The 22,527-nt window shown below is 39.4% G+C and overlaps 1 protein-coding gene and 2 non-coding genes across 3 annotated transcripts; 2 read left to right on the top strand and 1 right to left on the bottom strand.

The window, feature by feature from the left end:
• The first annotated feature begins 2,537 nt into the window (after positions 1–2,537).
• Positions 2,538–2,624, top strand: trnastop-uca (transfer RNA opal suppressor (anticodon UCA)). Its single transcript has one exon. It is a non-coding gene; the product is annotated as a tRNA-Sec (tRNA).
• A 4,949-nt stretch (positions 2,625–7,573) lies between these two features.
• trnastop-uca (transfer RNA opal suppressor (anticodon UCA)) lies at positions 7,574–7,660 on the bottom strand. Its single transcript has one exon. It is a non-coding gene; the product is annotated as a tRNA-Sec (tRNA).
• A 1,489-nt stretch (positions 7,661–9,149) lies between these two features.
• mrpl28 (mitochondrial ribosomal protein L28) lies at positions 9,150–15,171 on the top strand. The gene is made up of 6 exons (XM_066704085.1): positions 9,150–9,280; positions 10,346–10,645; positions 12,396–12,548; positions 12,858–12,992; positions 14,202–14,288; positions 14,617–15,171. Exons 2-6 carry the CDS (start codon positions 10,358–10,360, stop codon positions 14,713–14,715), a joined length of 762 nt encoding a protein of 253 aa, XP_066560182.1. The 5' UTR covers positions 9,150–9,280; positions 10,346–10,357; the 3' UTR covers positions 14,716–15,171.
• The last annotated feature ends 7,356 nt before the right edge of the window (positions 15,172–22,527 follow it).

The following is a 22,527-nucleotide window of genomic DNA, read 5'->3' as shown; positions in this document are numbered from 1 at the left end:
CCTGCTGATAGGTGTATAAAATCAAGCACACAGCCATGCAATCTCCAAAGATAGTCAGTTGATCAATGTTCTGCCCTGCTAGAGCTACCCTGGTCAACTGTAAGTGCTGTTATTGTGAAATGGAAACATCTAGGAGCAACAACAGCTCAGCAGTAAAGTGGAAGGCCATACAAGCTCACATAACGTGACTGCCAAGTGCTGAAACGCATGGGTTTGGTGGATGCCAAGAAAGCGCTACCTGCCTGAATGCATAGTGCCAACTGTAAAATTTGGAGGAGGAGGAATAATGGTTCGGGCCAGGCCCTTTAGTTCCACTGAAGGGAAATCTTAACGCTACAGCATAAAATGACATTCTAGATGATTTTCCGGTCTCAACTTTGTGGCAACAGTTTGGAGGCCCTTTCCTATTTCAGCATGACAATGTCCCCATGCACAAAGCGAGGTCCATACAGAAATGGTTTGTCAAGATCGGTGTGGAAGAACTGGCATGTAAAGAGGCCTGACCTCAACCTCATCGAACACCTTTGGGAAGAATTGGAAAGCCAACTGTGAGTCAGGCCTAATCACCTAACATCAGTGCCTGAACTCACTAATGCTCTTGTGGCTGAATGGAAGCACAATCCACACAGCAATATTCCAATATCTAATGGAAAGCCTTCCCAGAAGAGTGGAGGCTGTTATAACTCTATATTAATGCCCATGATTTTGGAACGAAATGTTTGACAAACAGGTGTCCACATATTTTTGGTAATGTAGTGTATCTCCAAATTATTTATCTACCTAAATTCACCTAATTTTACAGTGATCTGTTGGTTGCCAGGGAGTTAAGGTCACATGCTGGAGTCATACCCAATGCCCCTTGATTACCACTAGGGTCACCTTTTGAGATACGAATATAAATTGGCGAAACATCACCCGAGGGGTTGTCGGACATTTGGCGCTGATGGGGGGAGGTTGAGGGCAAATTGTACACTGATCACATTTTTAGCGACATATCCAATAGATTGCAGTGCTAAAAGTAACTGGACATCTCCCAAAAATACCAGACAGGGGGTCAAAGTACATAAAAATACCAGACAGTCCGGTAAAATACTGTCCAGGTGGCAAGCCTAATTGCCACAGACATCTTTATTGTATAATTGTCTACTTTTCATGTTTGAATGGTTAAGGGGATGTTTATGTTATTAATATTTTGGTTTTGTTAAACAGTTATTTTCACAAAATACATTAAGAAGAGTAAATAAAACACTGAAGCTTCAATACCTGTTTTCAATATTATTATCATTTGTGTCATCTTAGAAAATGTATATCAAAGCAACACAAGTTTAAAACACTTTATAAATAATGATCCCATTCTAGTTTGTACAGATTGTTGTGGCTCCGGAGCTGGAGCCGGTTAATAGCAGCTGGGTCTAGAGCAGCAGTGGAGGAGCAGGGGCTGCTGGATCCAGCCTGGAGCTGGAGCAGTGGGTCACCATCAGCTCCAGAGCCGGAGCCAGCAAACCCAGAGCACTGCCTACCCTAATAATTTACATAGGTTGAGTGGTCAGTGTGCCAAAAATGATTGAGAAACACTTGGTTATAGCACCAACATGAGTGTGTGCTGCCCCAGAAAGAAGAGCCCTAGTCAGAAGAATGGATCAGTGCTAGACCCAGACTGAAATAACCACACTGCCTGAAAAACTTTTAGTCAGTGAGTGTTGTATGCAATGCACTTCCAACCTGTGTCTGTATGTATTTGTTGCCAATTAAAAGGTGCTTACATAGCATAATAGGGGAATCAATTTGGTGAGAGACTAAACACTTCTGATTGCTTCATTTCTTGACAACAGAGCAGAGCACAGTATTTTGTGAAACTGAGCAATGGGTGCAAGAAATGGTTAAAGAAGATCTAATGTGAATCTGTTTTTTTATCTTTTAGAGACAGGTGTGACAGTAATATTTATATAAGGGTATATTCGATCTGGTGAACTGTTTATGGGAATGTCTATACAAGTAATAACTTATTTCTGATCAGACAAAACTATATGCACTATTAAGATCAAGATCTGGCATGTAAGCAAAGCCCCTTGCTGATCCCTCTGAAGAACAGCAGTGTGAAGCTCAAACGCATCTGCTTACCTCATTGTGTAACTACCTGCTGCATTGTGCCCTCCTGTTGTATTTGCTTCTGCTGTAGCCTAACTGTTCCCCAGTCATAGCATAGCACTGCTGTCTTTCACACAACAAGACCTTTGTCTACAGTGTCAGGGTGTATAAATAAATAAGGCAAGGACCGATATCCAATAGTGGCTCCTTTGTTTTGCATTACCCGCAATGCATTGCTTTTAAATATATTGTATATTTATATATATAGGTATATTGTCAATAATTGTGCTTTTTCAAATCTTCAGCAACGTTTTTTATGCTTGTTAACGTAGAGTAAATCGATGTACATTACAAACCGAAGATGGGACTAGGTTGTTGGTCATACCATAGCCCTCAGGGTTTGCACTGCTTCAGGGGAATATATACGATTTCTTCAAGCCTAGCTCTCCGCCCGGATGATCCTCGGTGGTCCGGGGTGCAGGCTTCAAACCTGTAGCTGCCCAGCGGCAGAGTGGCTCGATCCCACCCTCCGGGCGGAGCCCTGCATCAGCTGCGGCTCTTCTATTCTATTATATATCGCCATCCCTTCACTGCAACAGCACATGCAAATAACTGTACTTGAGGGTGGTGTCATAGTTTTAAATATGGCTTAAGTGAAACCTGGTCGAGAATATAAAGAAATGAGGGACATTATTTGGGCAAATGGAAATTTGGCTTCAACACAGAAAACAGGAGACACTTCTTCACACAGAGAGGCGTCACAATCTGAACAAACTCCCCAGCGAAGTGGCTGCAGCTGAAAGTTTGGGAGCATTTAAAAATAGACTGGATAGGATCCTTGGATCACTTAGTTATTAATGGACACCAAACGAGCACGATGGGTTGAATGGCCTCCTCTCGTTTGTAAACTTTCTTTATGTTCTTATATGACTTCCATTATTCCTCTCACCGTTTTCACTTCAAAAACTAAATTGTTCAACTGAACCCTAAACACGTTTGCAATTGCGTGGATCGCGTTTAGTGCAAGCTATATATTTTATAGTGTGTTTAATATTGTCACTGTTTCTGGTTTGCACAAAATTAGGAAGTTGATTTGGTTAATGCAGTTAATTCGAGGTGTTGTTTTATGGTTCAGTATTTGTGTGCACATTTACACCGATCAGCACCACAAACCCGCGGCTCGCCAGCAGCTCATTGCGAGGAGGGGCAGTTTCCGCCAGCAGAATTGCCTTAATTTCATTATTCGCGGCACGGAGCAAGCGACCCAACAGATTTAAATGGGTATATGTAGGGTTTGTTTATTACTACAACTTTCCCCCCTATTGGCAGTCTTGATAAACTGCGGTAGTGTCTGACTGATCAGGATTGAAGGGATGGAGCGGATTTTACAATTACAGAATCACTTGAGGACTGACTGAAGAACTTTCATAAACACCTTTTTGGGAATTACTTTTTATTATTAAAATCACATGTATTTTCAATATGCAGGTACAGGTATTTGCATGTGCTGTTGCAGTGAAGTACGGTGGCGCTGAAGTGCAACTGCTGAAAAAATAAAGCAGCTGCTGCAGCATTTTCAGAAGCGATTACGGAAAGGGAGGGACATCGTGAATATATTTGACTGACGCCATTGGACAGCAAGCAAGTCACGTGGGCCGAGCGGCTTCTCAGAAGAGCCGACAGAGTCTGAGAAACGGCGCCAACTGCGCAGAGCGAGAAGCGTCATATTAATATTGCTGTGTCTTCTGCTCTCTGTCCACTGTGCTGACTTATTAACAGTTATAGGGCTGTCCTAACATGTATTAGAATTAATGAAAGCTGAGGTAGGAGACAGAATGGGTTTTAAAGTAGCTATATTTACTAAATTAACAACTGTACTTAATTATTACAAGGCAGTGTGATAGTGCTTTATTTGTATTATTATTCTTAAGCGCTAACAGAAAGCATCCGCTAACAATTCCATCAGAAGGACCAGTTTAGTGATTTAATAGACAAGAGCAGGAGCTAATTTGGGAAATGCAAAATTCAGCTTCCCCGCGACCCTGACCAGATAAGATTTATTTTATTAAGGACTTTTGCATTGTCTCTCTAAATTATCTTAATTCAACATGCGTTTTATACTGAATGTACTTTTCTGCTTTAAAACCATGTACTGTCTGTGGTGTTCTGTACAAAACCTGTTGGGAACCTTAACCTTTGTTTTATTGTCTACTTCAAATAAACCATTTAGAAATGTGCCTGCACAATATATAATATACAGTGAGGGAAAAAAGTATTTGATGCCCTGCTGATTTTGTACGTTTGCCCACTGACAAAGAAATGATCAGTCTATAATTTTAATGGTAGGTGTATTTTAACAGTGAGTGACAGAATAACAACAAAAAAATCCAGAAAAACACGTTTCAAAAAAGTTATAAATTGATTTGCATGTTAATGTGGGAAATAAGTATTTGATCCCCTATCAATCAGCAAGATTTCTGGCTCCCAGGTGTCTTTTATACAGGTAACGAGCTGGGATTAGGAGCTCCTAATCTCAGCTCATTACCTGTATAAAAGACACCTGTCCACAGAAGCAATCAATTAATCAGATTCCAAACTCTCCACCATGGCCAAGACCAAAGAGCTGTCCAAGGATGTCAGGGACAAGATTGTAGACCTACACAAGGCTGGAATGGGCTACAAGACCATCGCCAAGGACTATCAGTCTCCCTCAGTCTGGGGCTCCATGCAAGATCTCACCTCGTGGTGTTTCAATGATCATGAGAACGGTGAGGAATCAGCCCAGAACTACACGGGAGGATCTTGTTAATGATCTCAAGGCAGCTGGGACCATAGTCACCAAGAAAACAATTGGTAACACACTACGCCGTGAAGGACTGAAATCCTGCAGCACCCGCAAGGTCCCCCTGCTCAAGAAAGCACATGTATAGGCCCGTCTGAAGTTTGCCAATGAACATCTGAATGATTCAGAGGAGAACTGGGTGAAAGTGTTGTGGTCAGATGAGAGCAAAATCGAGCTCTTTGGCATCAACTCAAATCGCCATGTTTGGAGGAGGAGGAATGACCCCAAGAACACCATCCCCACCGTCAAACATGGAGGTGGAAACATTATGCTTTGGGGGAGTTTTTCTGCTAAGGGGACAGGACAACTGCACCACATCAAAGGGACGATGGATGGGGTCATGTACTGTCAAATCTTGGGTGAGAACCTCCTTCCCTCAGCCAGGGCATTGAAAATGGGTCGTGGATGGGTATTCCAGCATGACAATGACCCAAAACACACAGCCAAGGCAACAAAGGAGTGGCTTAAGAAGAAGCACATTAAGGTCCTGGAGTGGCCTAGCCAGTCTCCAGACCTTAATCCCATAGAAAATCTGTGGAGGGAGCTGAAGGTTCGAGTTGCCAAACGTCAGCCTCGAAACCTTAATGACTTGGAGAGGATCTGCAAAGAGGAGTGGGACAAAATCCCTCCTGAGATGTGTGCAAACCTGGTGGCCAACTACAAGAAACGTCTGACCTCTGTGATTGCCAACAAGAGTTTTGCCACCAAGTACTAAGTCGAAGGGGTCAAATACTTATTTCCCTCATTAACATGCAAATCAATTTATAACTTTTTTGAAATGCGTTTTTCTGGATTTTTTTGTTGTTATTCTGTCACTCACTGTTAAAATACACCTACCATTAAAATTATAGACTGATCATTTCTTTGTCAGTGGACAAACGTACAAAATCAGCAGGGCATCAAATACTTTTTTCCCTCACTGTATATTATATATTGTGCAGGCACATTTCTAAATGGTTTATTTGAAGTAGACAATAAAACAAAGGTTAAGGTTCCCAACAGGTTTTGTACAGAACACCACAGACAGTACATGGTTTTAAAGCAGAAAAGTACATTCAGTATAAAACGCATGTTGAATTAAGATAATTTAGAGAGACAATGCAAAAGTCCTTAATAAAATAAATCTTATCTGGTCAGGGTCGCGGGGAAGCTGAATTTTGCATTTCCCAAATTAGCTCCTGCTCTTGTCTATTAAATCACTAAACTGGTCCTTCTGATGGAATTGTTAGCGGATGCTTTCTGTTAGCGCTTAAGAATAATAATACAAATAAAGCACTATCACACTGCCTTGTAATAATTAAGTACAGTTGTTAATTTAGTAAATATAGCTACTTTAAAACCCATTCTGTCTCCTACCTCAGCTTTCATTAATTCTAATACATGTTAGGACAGCCCTATAACTGTTAATAAGTCAGCACAGTGGACAGAGAGCAGAAGACACAGCAATATTAATATGACGCTTCTCGCTCTGCGCAGTTGGCGCCGTTTCTCAGACTCTGTCGGCTCTTCTGAGAAGCCGCTCGGCCCACGTGACTTGCTTGCTGTCCAATGGCGTCAGTCAAATATATTCACGATGTCCCTCCCTTTCCGTAATCGCTTCTGAAAATGCTGCAGCAGCTGCTTTATTTTTTCAGCAGTTGCACTTCAGCGCCACCGTACTTCACTGCAACAGCACATGCAAATACCTGTACCTGCATATTGAAAATACATGTGATTTTAATAATAAAAAGTAATTCCCAAAAAGGTGTTTATGAAAGTTCTTCAGTCAGTCCTCAAGTGATTCTGTAATTGTAAAATCCGCTCCATCCCTTCAATCCTGATCAGTCAGACACTACCGCAGTTTATCAAGACTGCCAATAGGGGGGAAAGTTGTAGTAATAAACAAACCCTACATATACCCATTTAAATCTGTTGGGTCGCTTGCTCCGTGCCGCGAATAATGAAATTAAGGCAATTCTGCTGGCGGAAACTGCCCCTCCTCGCAATGAGCTGCTGGCGAGCCGCGGGTTTGTGGTGCTGATCGGTGTAAATGTGCACACAAATACTGAACCATAAAACAACACCTCGAATTAACTGCATTAACCAAATCAACTTCCTAATTTTGTGCAAACCAGAAACAGTGACAATATTAAACACACTATAAAATATATAGCTTGCACTAAACGCGATCCACGCAATTGCAAACGTGTTTAGGGTTCAGTTGAACAATTTAGTTTTTGAAGTGAAAACGGTGAGAGGAATAATGGAAGTCATATAAGAACATAAAGAAAGTTTACAAACGAGAGGAGGCCATTCAACCCATCGTGCTCGTTTGGTGTCCATTAATAACTAAGTGATCCAAGGATCCTATCCAGTCTATTTTTAAATGCTCCCAAACTTTCAGCTGCAGCCACTTCGCTGGGGAGTTTGTTCAGATTGTGACGCCTCTCTGTGTGAAGAAGTGTCTCCTGTTTTCTGTGTTGAAGCCAAATTTCCATTTGCCCAAATAATGTCCCTCATTTCTTTATATTCTCGACCAGGTTTCACTTAAGCCATATTTAAAACTATGACACCACCCTCAAGTACAGTTATTTGCATGTGCTGTTGCAGTGAAGGGATGGCGATATATAATAGAATAGAAGAGCCGCAGCTGATGCAGGGCTCCGCCCGGAGGGTGGGATCGAGCCACTCTGCCGCTGGGCAGCTACAGGTTTGAAGCCTGCACCCCGGACCACCGAGGATCATCCGGGCGGAGAGCTAGGCTTGAAGAAATCGTATATATTCCCCTGAAGCAGTGCAAACCCTGAGGGCTATGGTATGACCAACAACCTAGTCCCATCTTCGGTTTGTAATGTACATCGATTTACTCTACGTTAACAAGCATAAAAAACGTTGCTGAAGATTTGAAAAAGCACAATTATTGACAATATACCTATATATATAAATATACAATATATTTAAAAGCAATGCATTGCGGGTAATGCAAAACAAAGGAGCCACTATTGGATATCGGTCCTTGCCTTATTTATTTATACACCCTGACACTGTAGACAAAGGTCTTGTTGTGTGAAAGACAGCAGTGCTATGCTATGACTGGGGAACAGTTAGGCTACAGCAGAAGCAAATACAACAGGAGGGCACAATGCAGCAGGTAGTTACACAATGAGGTAAGCAGATGCGTTTGAGCTTCACACTGCTGTTCTTCAGAGGGATCAGCAAGGGGCTTTGCTTACATGCCAGATCTTGATCTTAATAGTGCATATAGTTTTGTCTGATCAGAAATAAGTTATTACTTGTATAGACATTCCCATAAACAGTTCACCAGATCGAATATACCCTTATATAAATATTACTGTCACACCTGTCTCTAAAAGATAAAAAAACAGATTCACATTAGATCTTCTTTAACCATTTCTTGCACCCATTGCTCAGTTTCACAAAATACTGTGCTCTGCTCTGTTGTCAAGAAATGAAGCAATCAGAAGTGTTTAGTCTCTCACCAAATTGATTCCCCTATTATGCTATGTAAGCACCTTTTAATTGGCAACAAATACATACAGACACAGGTTGGAAGTGCCTGTATACAGTGTGGTTACAGTGTGTAACTGTACAGTAATACAGTGTGGTTATTTCCTGGGTCCAGCACTGATCCATTCTTCTGAATACATGCCTAGGTCTCTCCTTCCAGGGCAGCACACACTCATTGATGATACTAGTCAATCAATTAATCAAAAATAAAACATTTTATATTAGTTTGCTTCAGCATTTGTAAGTAACTGTTTTGTCCTGTGGAATTGTCAAAGATCTGTCCAGAATTATGCTATACATACAGCTCAATGGTAAATGTGTGTAAAATGTCTGTGTATGTGATTTCACACATTTACTGTAAATCAGATATATCAGGTGATATTGTGCACGTTTATAATCACGGTATTCTGATTTGTGGGTATCAGATCTAAAAAATATTTGGACTTTCACTTTTTGACTCCTTTTTTGAGTTTCTACAAGATGTAGGTTTCTACTACACAGTGAGGTTTCGGGTTCTGATTGGACACAATCATTTTTGACACCTAGATTACGCTTAAACCTGACCAAGCTCTGGCCCAATCATATATGTTATTACTTTGCAGTGTCCGAGAATACGCCTCCGGTTGGATACACTGTCTGACTGACAACCAAGCTCACCCAATCATATTTTAGAAATGGCAAGCGTTGGATTTTTGGAACCAATCGCTTGATTTGATGGGCGTTTCCATCTCTAGGAAGCAGCAGCACACGGTGTCCTTGGCTGGGAAGTAACGTGGGTGAAAAGTCTGAATGTATGTTTCAATGTCTTGAAAACGTAGAAGTTGCTGTATATTGATTTTGCTGGTAAGTTTTTATAATTATTATTATTTTGGATATTAATGTTGTGTTCTTGTGTATACTAAATGGTGTGTACATTGTATGAGCCTACGCAAATAAATCTTAGCTAAACCGCTAAATCCATATGTTGTGTTGGTGTGTTTACTACATGAGACGTTTAAATTATTATGTATAACACACATGATACGAAATTTATGAGTTTGTTTTTGGTAATGTTTGTTACCTTAAAATGTGATGGAGAATGTGTGGCCAAATGTACAGGCGATATATACGCTACCGAAAATGCAATGATATTAAGCGATGCATCTGTGGGTTGCAATGTCGTCTTATTTTTGTTCTTTTTTTAGTTTTGTTTAATGCATAGTATTGGACCGTTTGCCTAGTTAAACGTACAGGATGGATACTCTGCATGACCTGACCAGGGTTTCCCGAAACTTTGAAGCTAATATGCTCTTCCTAAAACCGTGAGAACACGTTTAGTGCACTGTGTTGAAGCATCTCCGACTTCGTTTTTCTTTCAGCAGCCTGTTCTTGCAGTGCACTGGTTTATTGTAACGTTTTCATAGAAAATGCAACCGTTTGGTTTCTATACTAAACAAAACATTGCAACAAAGCTACATGCACATTTATTTTACATACAATATATTTGCTTATATAAAGATCAATTCACTTTGAAACTTCATGCTATTCATAATTCCCATGGTGCCCTGTAAATGCCTTTGACAACAACAACCCTGTAGGTTGTGCAGGTCTGTGAGGAACACAATGCTGCATCTTCATCCTGAGTTATGAAATACTAAGCAACCATTTATTGGTCAATATTGCCATCTTTCTGTGTCTTTAGCAGGGGGTAGCTTAAAGAGATCTATATAACCCGTTTAGCAAACAAACATTTCAATTGAACCCAGAAGACACTGGCACAACAGTGCCAGGTTTGCTCACCACTTGAGCAACCGATAAAGAATTAGTACGACCGGAATCGCTACAGCACTGGAGAACAGGAGTTTGGGGATTACAAGTATAAATGACTGACTATAATAATACATTATTATATTTATCCCCCGTCCCCAGTGTTCCCTGAGGATGCCCCTGCACAAGTATGCACCCAAGATGTGGGAGGCCCTGAAGCTGAAGCAGGGAATCTATGCTCGGCTGCCCCAGCACTACCTCCGCCAGCTGCAGGAGAAGTGCCCCCCCAGCGCCGTGCATTGGAAGCCCCTGGGGGTCAAGTACAGGGCCAACCCCAAGAACAGGCAGCGCGAGAGGGTGCAGGATGTCCCCATCCCGGTCTACTATCCCCCAGAATCACAGACAGGCCTGTGGGGAGGGGAGGGCTGGGTCACAGGCTTCAGATATGCCAACAATGACAAGGTGAGAGCATTGCAGACAGGGGGGTGGGTCAAAGTGTCTGGTTATGAGGAAGCTTTTATCAACATCTGGAGCAAATGAGAATCCATTCCTTATTTTGAATACTTTTAAAAAGAGTAATAATGGCCAGCTGTTTCAGAGGATTTGTCCTGTCCGGGGCACCCAGGCTCCAGTTCTTGAGTGCCACAGTGCTTCTGGTTTTAATGTCACCACAAGAAAACGACTGAATTCAAGATATGCTTTACTTAATGGGATATAGTTAGTATAGTGCGGTAGGTGATTGTAGGACACAGGTGGATTAAGGGGAATCGCAGCGACTGCTGGGGTTAATTTACAAGAGAACACAAATAAATAAACAAATTAACAACATTCCCTCAAGGGAAGTCTTCAAACTAATAATGTTAGTGTTACTAGTTCAAAATAAATGAAATCGAAGAACAACTAATGCACTATTAGACAGTGAGGAAACGACCACAAAAAACGCTAGGGTTCAGAGTGATGGCTTACACTTCTCTGCATGTGGGGAGCAAAAAAACAGCGATGTGGGGTCTGCAGGGCTATTGCAAATGCAAGAAGGACAGGTTAAATAAAGGGAAGCACAGGTGTCGTGGGTGGTGCTCACTGTCAATCTCACCAGCTGCGTGTCATCGGTTGAATAGCTCCAGATGGCAAAGGAGCCCCACTGCAATGGCACAACCCATGAGAAGCTGTGCTAAGAAACAGTGATGTTTTTAGAGTCCTTTACAATCTGGCAGATCTGGGACCTCTATTTTTTATTTAGAGCGGCTTCAAAAGTATTCATCCCCTTGGACTTTTCCATATTTCATTGTTACAAAATGAAATCAGAATGGATTTAATGAGGAGTTTTTGCCACTGATCAACACAGAAAATGTCCATAATGTCAAAGTGAAAAATACAATCTGCAAATTGTTCTACATTAATTACAAATACAAATGAAAAAGTTAAAAAAAAAAAAAAAAAAATACAATACTTTTGAGAGCCACTGTATACATTAGTATCGATCAAACAATTAATGTGTGGAATCAGATTAATTGAGAAATTCTATGTATTGACAACTTAAAAAACAAATCCTTACTATTATTATGTTTGTGTGGAGATGCAGATATTTTTATCTTTCAACAGCTTTTTCTATAGATTTAAAGCTATCAGTGTGAAAATTGGAAGTTATAAAGCCATGAGATATGCTTTTGCTTCGTGAATAGATCCGCTGAACAAAACTGGAGTTCTACTGGTTTATAACAAATGCCCATTATACACCAACAGGGAACCTGATGCATGCGTGTGGATGATGTAGGGGTCACAACCTGCGTCACCAAATGATGCAGCATAGAAACACACGGCATGTCATGATTATGTTACCAACAACTTTATTCAGTCCACTTAGAATGCTACATTCTATGAGATGTATATTGGTCTCTGATCTTCATCTCTTCCCTTCATGTAATATTTTTCCCAAACAGAGAAATTATCACCAGTACAAAGCCTTTTAAACACAGAAGCTTACATAGTCCGGGAACAAAACTAACACACTCCTATATAAATATTCACACTTTAAACACTGTACACACTGCACTTTCTGTGGAGGGCTTACTTTTTACCCATTGAATACATTTTTGCCAAAACAGATGTGTTATTTTATCATTCATTTCATCATTCTCAAATTATGAAGTCAGCAGTCAAGGTGTTTCCCTTCAGAGGCTCCAGAAACTAACTCAGCCTTGTATCCCCACAGCTCTCCAACCGCTTGAAGAAGTGCTGGAAGCCTCAGTTGTTTCAAAAGGACCTGTACAGTGAGATTCTTGACCACAAGTTTAAAATCACAGTCACTGCGCTCACACTGGACCTCATAGATGCGGCTTATGGCTTTGACTTCTACATCCTCAAGGTGAGCTTTGTGTAACTGGCCACTATTTTGAACATTGGTTATCCAGTTTCTGTTAGTAGTATAAGATTTAAATAAGCATCCTGAATGCTGTAGCTTACCGTGGAGCAGTGGTGCCCATGGGCGATTAGAAGCAAACTGACTGAATTTGTCTGTTATTTTATGTCTTATAATCGGTTGAGCTCCAGAACATGAAGAACAAAACAGTCTTAATACCAAAAAGAACTGATTATTTTATTAAACACTGTTTTACTATTTTTTGTACAAAGTTCTGTCATGTATGTGAATTTGATCTCCCTGATTTGTTTCCAGACCCCTAAGGAGGATCTGAATTCCAAACTAGGGATGGATCTGAAACGGGCAATGTTGCTGCGACTGGCACGCAAGGACAGTGAACTGTACCCAGCTGACCCTGAGAAGAGAGAGAAGGTGTACAACAAGTACAAGGTACTCAGTTTTGCTTTTGAGCTCCTCTCTTGGCTCTTTATTTTAACCCAGAAAATAACCCTTTGGGAACACGCACAGGGATTATATGTCACGGACTAGTGTTTATTTTATTCAGCTGGTTCTCAGATGTAAGCAGGTGAAAAGAAACCTATTTTGGGGGTAGCATTTAGAATTCGTATCATTATATCTCTTCCATTCCTATCCCACCAAATTTATAACCCTAAAACTGATACTGCAGCTCATTCTCTCCCATTTGTCATCCTAATTGAACAAATGGTGATGCTGGGCTGCAATAGGCTGTGCCCGCTAAGTGGTTCCCTTAGTTCTCAGCTTACTGCAGCCAGCAAGAAATTACATATTGTTATTGAAAATCATTGAACAGAACATGTTCCTTTTATTTAATCAGGGTAGTTCACCTAACTTAATTTTTCAATTAAATATTTTAAGTAAAATATTAATTAATGTCTGAAACAAAAGGTATAAATATTTTTATTGGATCAACCTGCATTTGTATCAGCCTGGGGACCACCTGCAGGACAGTCATGGAGCAATTTGAGAAGCAATGCTCTACTTGCTGGAGACTGAAAACCCTTCATTTGGGATTAATTCACTTTTTGTGTGCTAATTGGAACCTCATCTTTACTTAAAATTAGAATACCTGGGAATAAAAACAAAATTCCTGGTTTGTTGCTGGAATGTTTCTGCTTTATTTATTGCTTTTATAGTTTAGTGCATTTGCAGAAATGACCTTTAACATTGACAATGGAAGATGGAAATTATCTTGGGGGTTATAAATGATATCTCAACTAAAGATCCAAAACCGTCAATTATGTATTATCCTTCATTGCCATGGCTATTCCCAATCTGCCAATGATGTTCTTACAACTTGGCTGATCACACCATTGCCTTTTGAGTGTAAGGAGATGTTTAATCTGATGAGTTTAATTTGAGAATGAATGTAGAGGTTTCTGATTATTATCATCACTAGTCCTTAATGCCCTGCTTATTATCCACCTTTCCAAAATATAAGTTTGTGAGTTGAAATTGAATATTGTTATTCACCAAACAAATATTAGTGGTAGTTCAATTCAGAAAATGATTAACTAGTTTTGGTAACTAAACTCCTTTGATTTATCTCACGGAGCTGGCATTTCGAGTCAGTGGAGATTGCATCAGTGTGATTTAGTGCATCTGTCTCCTTCCGAGCAGCAGTTTGTGATTCCTGAGGAGGAGGCCGAGTGGGTGGGGCTCAATCTGGAAGAAGCTGTGGAGAAGCAGAGACTCCTGGAGCAGAAGGTCAGTGTTGATTCACATGCAGGTTCTTGTAACCTATCAATACAATATTGAATAAATTTCTTTACTTGCCAGGACCCACAACGATTATAATGATCTGTTAATGTAAATGCCTCTCTCATTTCAGAGGCTATTTAAACTCAATCTTCCTAAAAGTAATGGAGGCTTCATAGGAAGTGACCTGGACATTTAGATTAGAATATTTTTATTCTAAATGTTTAACTTCCACAACAACAATAATAATAATGATGGTGAGTAAGTAATCAAAACAAAGCATAATATAATACACAGGGTCTTCTCATCCTGTTTTCTCCCTGTGCTCCTCTCTCAGGACCCTGTGCCCCTGTTCCTGACCTGTGTGGAGGAGCTAGTCCAGGAGTTCGCTACCCAGAAGCTGACTGAACCAGAGGTAGTGGAGAAGAAACCCTGACACAGCAGAAACTAACACAGCAATGTAAATCACACATAAAGCCAGTGGGGGTATAACTGCAACCAAATGCACTGCAAGGGAAATTGTATTATTATTATTATTATTATTATTATTATTATTAATTTTCTCTGACCATCGGGAGAGACGTTATGCCAGCTGGGACTACATGTACATGTAAACTGAGGATAGGGCTATTGGCTTCAAGTGTCACAATCTGGACGATGGCATTAGCAGTCTTATTATTATTGATAATAATATTGTTGTTATTTTTGGTTGCTGTGTTACCGCTTTGTAAATTCCCCCATTTACAAATGAGTCGATTAGTCAGACACAGAATATCCATAAATGGAAAATGCTTTGTGCCATTTAAAGTTGTAAATATCTCTTATAACAACCTCCCGTGTGTTGATTCATCTTGCATTGTAAATTAAATAAAAGATTTTTTTAACACATCAATATCATTATTTGTTCTTACGTTTAGGGGTGGCAGGGGGAAGTAGATATAGATCTTAATGTTATTTGGGGCCTGTTATACATCAAATTTAACACTGGATGGCAGTATATAACCACAACAGGGAAACTTCATTAATGTTTATATGCGGGTCAATGGCATATAACGTTTTCAAAATGAAAAAAAGAAATGCACAGCAAAATGGATGTAAAATACATTTTTATGTTCACAAGAATGTATTTTGTGTATTCTTGTTTGTTTTATAGCTTGTAAGACGGCATTTATTTATTTTTGTATAAGATTTCTGATTTTACCACCCAAGAAATGTCAGGTGGCACAGTTGTATATTCATTTAAAAATATATACTTTTAATGTATTTCCCACAACTGGATACAAGTACATATGAATCATTGTCTAAAATACATAAGACATACTACATTTTCCTTTAAATTCTTTATTTGTGGGGCTTTTATTACATTTCTTAGAAACAGACACTTTATAAGCATCCAATTTCCCATAGGGAGAAAGAAACTTTTTTAAAACTGTAAAAAATACTTGTATACATTATATAAGGTTTTAAAGCTATATTTATGACTTAACTTTGCAGTTGCATTGAAAATGTATGTTTTAAAATATAAATGTGCTGGTTGCACCACCTGTTTTAAACTTCTTAGACTACATTTTTATATATTATATGTTTAATATGGACATTATAAGGAATACGGGTATGTAATACCTATCAAATGAAAATATACAAACTGTACTATAATTTTCTGCATAGTTGATCATGATCAGACAAACTATATTACACTACTATGTTTTTTTCACAGAAACAGAAATGTGTTTTTTGAAATTGAAAATTTTCACTTTTTCCTCCATTAAAGTGTAAGGAACATTTTAAGATGAAAGTTTTATGTTGAAATACCACTCAAACTGAAATTTGTAGACATTTCTGGATGATATATGAAATGTATGAATTTATAAGCCTGACCATAAATTCAGCATATTACATACATTAACTATCAAACATTCTTTCATGTATGTGTCACAGTGGACTGGAGCTTCACAATGATATGCTGGATTAATTAATTAATGAATTAATTATTATTATTTTTATTTTTATTTATTGGCAGATGCCCTTATCCAAGGCGACTTACAACATAAGTGCAAAACAAAGTACAAAAATACAGTTAAGTAAAAGGCATCAAACATTACAAATTCAATTTACATAAAACAGCAATTCAAAATATAATACATTTTACATTTTACATTTTTTTTCTTCCAATTTACACAGGCAAGTACAGTAAGTGAGGTCCTACATCCTGGACGGTGAAAGCTAAGTGCTGTCAAGATGTAGGGTCACAGTCAAGGGCTACGGGAAAGGGAGAAAGGAGGGAAAGGGAGAAAGTAGGAAAACAATCAAAAATGCAAGAAGCATAATAAAACTCTAAAGTGCTATCTAACGGGGATTAAAAGGACTAACATTACAAGTACTATCTGAAAAGATGTGTCTTGAGTAAGCTCCAGAAGGAGGTCAAGGACTCTGCTGTTTTGACTTCGGTGGGAAGGTCGTTCCACCATTTAGGGGCCAGGGATGAGAAGGAGCGGCTCTGGAGGAAGGAGAGTGGAGAGGAGGTAGAGTTAGTCTTCTGGCACCGGAAGACCGCAGTGGTCTGGAGGGGATGTATGGAGAGACGAGTGTCTGAAGGTAGCTTGGTGCAGTGTGGTCGAGACAGCGGTAGGTGAGGGTCAGTGTCTTGAACTGAATGCGTGCCGGTAACGGGAGCCAGTGGAGGGAGCGGAGCAGTGGAGTAGCGTGTGCGAATCGGGGCAGAGAGACACCAGACGAGCCGCAGAGCTCTGGATGAGCTGGAGCGGCGGGTAGTGGTTGCAGGCAGGCCGGCCAGGAGGGAGTTGCAGTAGTCCAGGCGGGAGAGGACCAGGGACTGGACAAGCAGCTGAGTCGAGTAGTCGGTGAGGAAGGGACGGATTCGGTGTATGTTGCTCAGGAAGAATCTGCGGGTGCGTGTCAGCGTGGTGATGTGCTGGGTGTAGGAGAGCGCAGGATCGAGGGTGACTCCTAGATTTTTAGTGGAAGAAGAGGAAGAGAGTGTGGTGGATTCCATGGCGATCGAGATGGAGAGATCAGCAGAAGGTGAGGAAGAGTTGGGGAAGAACAGGAAATCCGATTTGGAGAGGTTGAGCTTGAGGTGGTGTGAGTGCATCCAGGCGGAGATAGCAGACAAGCAGGAAGAGATATGAGAAGGGATGAGAGGGTCAGAAGAAGGAAAAGACAGGAAGATCTGGGCATCATCAGCATAGAAGTGGTAGGAGAAACCATGGGATGCGATGAGGGGGCCCAGGGGGCCCATTTTGTTCAGGTGTTTCTTTTGAAACAAAAATTTATTAAAATAGATGCACTTAAATAACTTAATATCATACAGAAAGATTATTATGATCATTCAAGTGTATTTAGTATATTCAAAAACATGAATTAACTGTAATTCTGGTTGCACTATTTGACTTATTGGTTGCGCCACCTGACTTTTCAAACTCAATTCAATTCTAACAAGCATTAACTTGGACACCTATATTAACTTTTGGCATTGAAGTAAAGTGTATACATACATTTTTAAAATAAAACATAAATTGCTACAAAACCATTTTTGTCTTGTAGTTATCCAGGGGTCATACCACCTGACATGGTAACTTGAACCAACCTCAACATGGCTCAAAAATGTCAAATTGTCAAATATTTGTCAGAGAATTGTTACTTGTTAATCTTGTTACTGCAGCATAGGGGTCATTTGGGGTCTTTTGTGATGTCATATCCTGTTCATAGTTTTCTTAAAGTGATATTACATAAAAATGCTTTTTTTTATGGGTTGCGCCATTTGACATTTGGAGAAATGCATTCTTCGGACAAAAGTTATTTTTTTATATAGAATACATTTAAAACAACATTGTTTCACAACTTTTAATAAAATATAAGCAATTATGCCAAACTATTTGATTAAAAATGTTATTGAGTAAAATAACCTTTTTACTACAAATTTGTTTTCTGCATATATGTTCGGACGGTTGTACCACCTGACATTTTGGGGCTTTGGAACACCAAAACTAAACAAAATGTATTATATTTAAAAAAAATGAAATTGGTTCCATATAAAGTAGATATCATGGAATAATTTTATCTATTACATGTATTTATTTAAAAAATGCTTAGGAAAATAATGGCTTCGGACACAAAAAATGCACATCATGTCATTGACCCATGCACAAACCTATGTGTAGCTTATTTTATCTTTTTACCCTTCTCTCTTGTACTATTATTTACTGCCATGCTGCTCTATCTTACGCTATCTTGTTTTATGATTATATAACGGCTGTGTATATACACGAGGTTAAAGCTTGTCTGTATACAAGGGTCATTGAAGTTAACCCTATTCATATAAAGTATATGTATATAATGTATATAGGCACATACAAGGCCTAAAGGAATTATACACCCCCCTTGGACTCTGTCACATTTAGTCATGTTACAGCTTGAAATTGTGACGCATTTCAATGATTTATTAAAAATATGGTGGTGAAAAAACAAATCTTTTTAAAAATAAAAACCTCAATAGTTTTCATAGTTTGCTATGACCCTCCTCAATAAGCTCACTTGCAACCAACTGAATTATCTCAATAAGTTGAATGGAGTCCATCTGTGGTTCACATTACTCAGATTTTACTTGGAACCGGCCTTCCTCCTAAACTGTTGTGTAAATCAAAGGCAATAGATATCCCATTTAAATGCATCACAATTTCAAGTTGTAACAAAATGTGAAAAGTCCAAGGCAGGTAAATACTTCCTATAGGCACTGTATAACTGAAAGTAGCTATCCATGGAAGAGTATTTATCATTGGAAATGATAAACCATTAAAACAGCACAGATTATGGGTATAGCAAGAAGCATTTCAGCTAAAAAAGCATGATCAGATGATCCAAGAAATACAGTTCAACAATCACTATACACTCACCTAAAGGATTATTAGGAACACCATACTAATACTGTGTTTGACCCCCTTTCGCCTTCAGAACTGCCTTAATTCTACGTGGCATTGATTCAACAAGGTGCTGAAAGCATTCTTTAGAAATGTTGGCCCATATTGATAGGATAGCATCTTGCAGTTGATGGAGATTTGTGGGATGCACATCCAGGGCACGAAGCTCCCGTTCCACCACATCCCAAAGATGCTCTATTGGGTTGAGATCTGGTGACTGTGGGGGCCAGTTTAGTACAGTGAACTCATTGTCATGTTCAAGAAACCAATTTGAAATGATTCGACCTTTGTGACATGGTGCATTATCCTGCTGGAAGTAGCCATCAGAGGATGGGTACATGGTGGTCATAAAGGGATGGACATGGTCAGAAACAATGCTCAGGTAGGCCGTGGCATTTAAACGATGCCCAATTGGCACTAAGGGGCCTAAAGTGTGCCAAGAAAACATCCCCCACACCATTACACCACCACCACCAGCCTGCACAGTGGTAACAAGGCATGATGGATCCATGTTCTCATTCTGTTTACGCCAAATTCTGACTCTACCATCTGAATGTCTCAACAGAAATCGAGACTCATCAGACCAGGCAACATTTTTCCAGTCTTCAACTGTCCAATTTTGGTGAGCTTGTGCAAATTGTAGCCTCTTTTTCCTATTTGTAGTGGAGATGAGTGGTACCCGGTGGGGTCTTCTGCTGTTGTAGCCCATCCGCCTCAAGGTTGTACGTGTTGTGGCTTCACAAATGCTTTGCTGCATACCTCGGTTGTAACGAGTGGTTATTTCAGTCAAAGTTGCTCTTCTATCAGCTTGAATCAGTCGGCCCATTCTCCTCTGACCTCTAGCATCAACAAGGCATTTTCGCCCACAGGACTGCCGCATACTGGATGTTTTTCCCTTTTCACACCATTCTTTGTAAACCCTAGAAATGGTTGTGCGTGAAAATCCCAGTAACTGAGCAGATTGTGAAATACTCAGACCGGCCCGTCTGGCACCAACAACCATGCCACGCTCAAAATTGCTTAAATCACCTTTCTTTCCCATTCAGACATTCAGTTTGGAGTTCAGGAGATTGTCTTGACCAGGACCACACCCCTAAATGCATTGAAGCAACTGCCATGTGATTGGTTGATTAGAAAATTGCATTAATGAGAAATTGAACATGTGTTCCTAATAATCCTTTAGGTGAGTGTATATATTATCACGTATTACTCATTTGAAAATAAGTGTAAAACAAGTCATAACCCTTGTTATTTTTTTAAATTCCACATGCTCACTGCTGAAGAATATTATAGTCCTGCACCTGCTTTTCTATGGTGCTTTATATAGGACTATTTTTTCTCTGCATAACTTTATATTGTACTGTCTTTCTATTCTGTATGCAGTGTCAGCCCAATAATAATAATAATAATAATAATAATAATAATAATAATAATAATAATAATAATAATAATAATAATAATGACTTTGGCAAAGCAATTAAGAGTTGAAATATGAAGCTCCTGTTTCATGCAGAGGTATTATACAATTAATGTTAACACCCCGTACAAGGTCATGTTTTGGAAGGGAGGCTTCAGTCCTCAGTACAGAATTGATTAAACTCTTAGGTGGGTGAGGTCTGTTTTAAAACCTTTTCTTTTACATCAGTTTGTGACTAATCTCAGCTAAACTCGCAGAGGGCTACACTTTTCAGAAATACCCTTGCTATTACAAAGCCACAAATACAAGATGCTTATCATTATAGGCGTTAAAACAAACCAAAAAAAGCAATGTTTAGTAACTTCTCAAGGATGGATGGGACTTTTTGATGTTTATAGTAACTGTGTAATTTATTGTAAACAACTGACAACTTTCCATTTATTTATTTATTTATTTATTATACTGGACTTTGCTCCACAAATGTTTGACAATATCCTGATTTCAATTGTACTGTAGGCCTTGGTGTCATTCCAGCTTAGAGTTAAAAGTGGGGGAGTGTAAGCTTTGGTAGTCATAGGTTTACACCCCTGCTGTCTTAACTGGAATCTTTACAGTTTTCTCTAGACTAAATATGTGTTCAACCAACAGCAGCTGTATGTGCATTTGCGAAATTTGTGTACATACACTATGTTTAACACTTGGAACATACATCTTTCCTTAAAAGGACATCAATCACGGCACATTTATCTAACCTTTTAAAAAGTGACATGAAATGTTTTACATCTAATTTGCATGTGCTGTGGTGTTTCCCCCAGTCTTGTTATTCTGCATTACGTAAGCCCAGTTCTAACCAGTTAGTTGTTAGTCACCCAAATTTGATAATACAGTTATAATAAATAGGTATCCTCAGATCTAATCGTGTTTCCATTTTAGAGCTCTAATCTCCTCAGACAGTGCTGTATAACCTCTGTATCAGGAAGAGCTCCATTGAATACAAGCCTGCCATAACACAGCCAATTCCCTTCAGCCAAACGCATCAAGGCGAAGATTTTGGAAAATTTTGAAATTGAACTTGAACTTGAATTGAGTTCAGTTTACCCATTAGAATTCTCCACAATCAGGTAACAGATTATTACAGTACAGATAACTTATTGCTTCTATATTCACATATATTGATAGCACTTTCATATAACTTAGGGCTACCTCATGTATTAAAATCACGGATCAAATAAACTTTCACAGAGCCAGAAAACTGCAGCCCTGTTAGATTCGCATTGTGTCAGGAATGTCTATTACCTTATTTCAGCATCTTTGAAAGCTGCTGAAGCAGTGGCCCTTGTCCTAGAGACCCACCCTGCTAAAATCATTGAAACAATTATCACTTCAACTATAACCAGTTTGCCAGCCTTTTTTCTGATGGGCAAGTCTCAAACTTTATTATTTGGCACATTGGTCCATTGTGATGCCCCCCATTTGGAAAAAAACATTGAATACAGAATTTGTAATGTAATATCTGTGAATTTGAGCTTTAGTTATATTAGCAAGGCCTGCATTAGTCCTCCCTAGATGTTATAAATCTTTTGTTTCAGCCGTACAATCAGTGTGCAAAACAGCATTGTATGTACTGGAGGGGTTTGATCTTATTATAAATATCTAAATGGATCTATCACCACTCCATTTATAAAGATATTGCTTGTGTGGTTGTTTGCAATCACCACATATGCAGTCAAACATCTTGGATTTTTTTTAATAAGCTGTTGCTATTTTCCTGTTAGTTTTCTGTCCTTTTCAGACATTCGGAACTGGAAAATAGTGGTTTACAACCCTGGACATGGGAATATCTCGATGTCTGCGGGTTTTAGTTTCAGCTGTGCCCTAAATTACTTCCCCGGTA

This window comes from Amia ocellicauda, chromosome 5, assembly GCF_036373705.1.
Source record: "Amia ocellicauda isolate fAmiCal2 chromosome 5, fAmiCal2.hap1, whole genome shotgun sequence".
Classification (NCBI taxonomy): domain Eukaryota; kingdom Metazoa; phylum Chordata; class Actinopteri; order Amiiformes; family Amiidae; genus Amia; species Amia ocellicauda.
The sequence above is the reverse complement of the archived record's forward strand: the minus strand, read 5'-3'. Positions and strand labels throughout refer to the sequence as shown.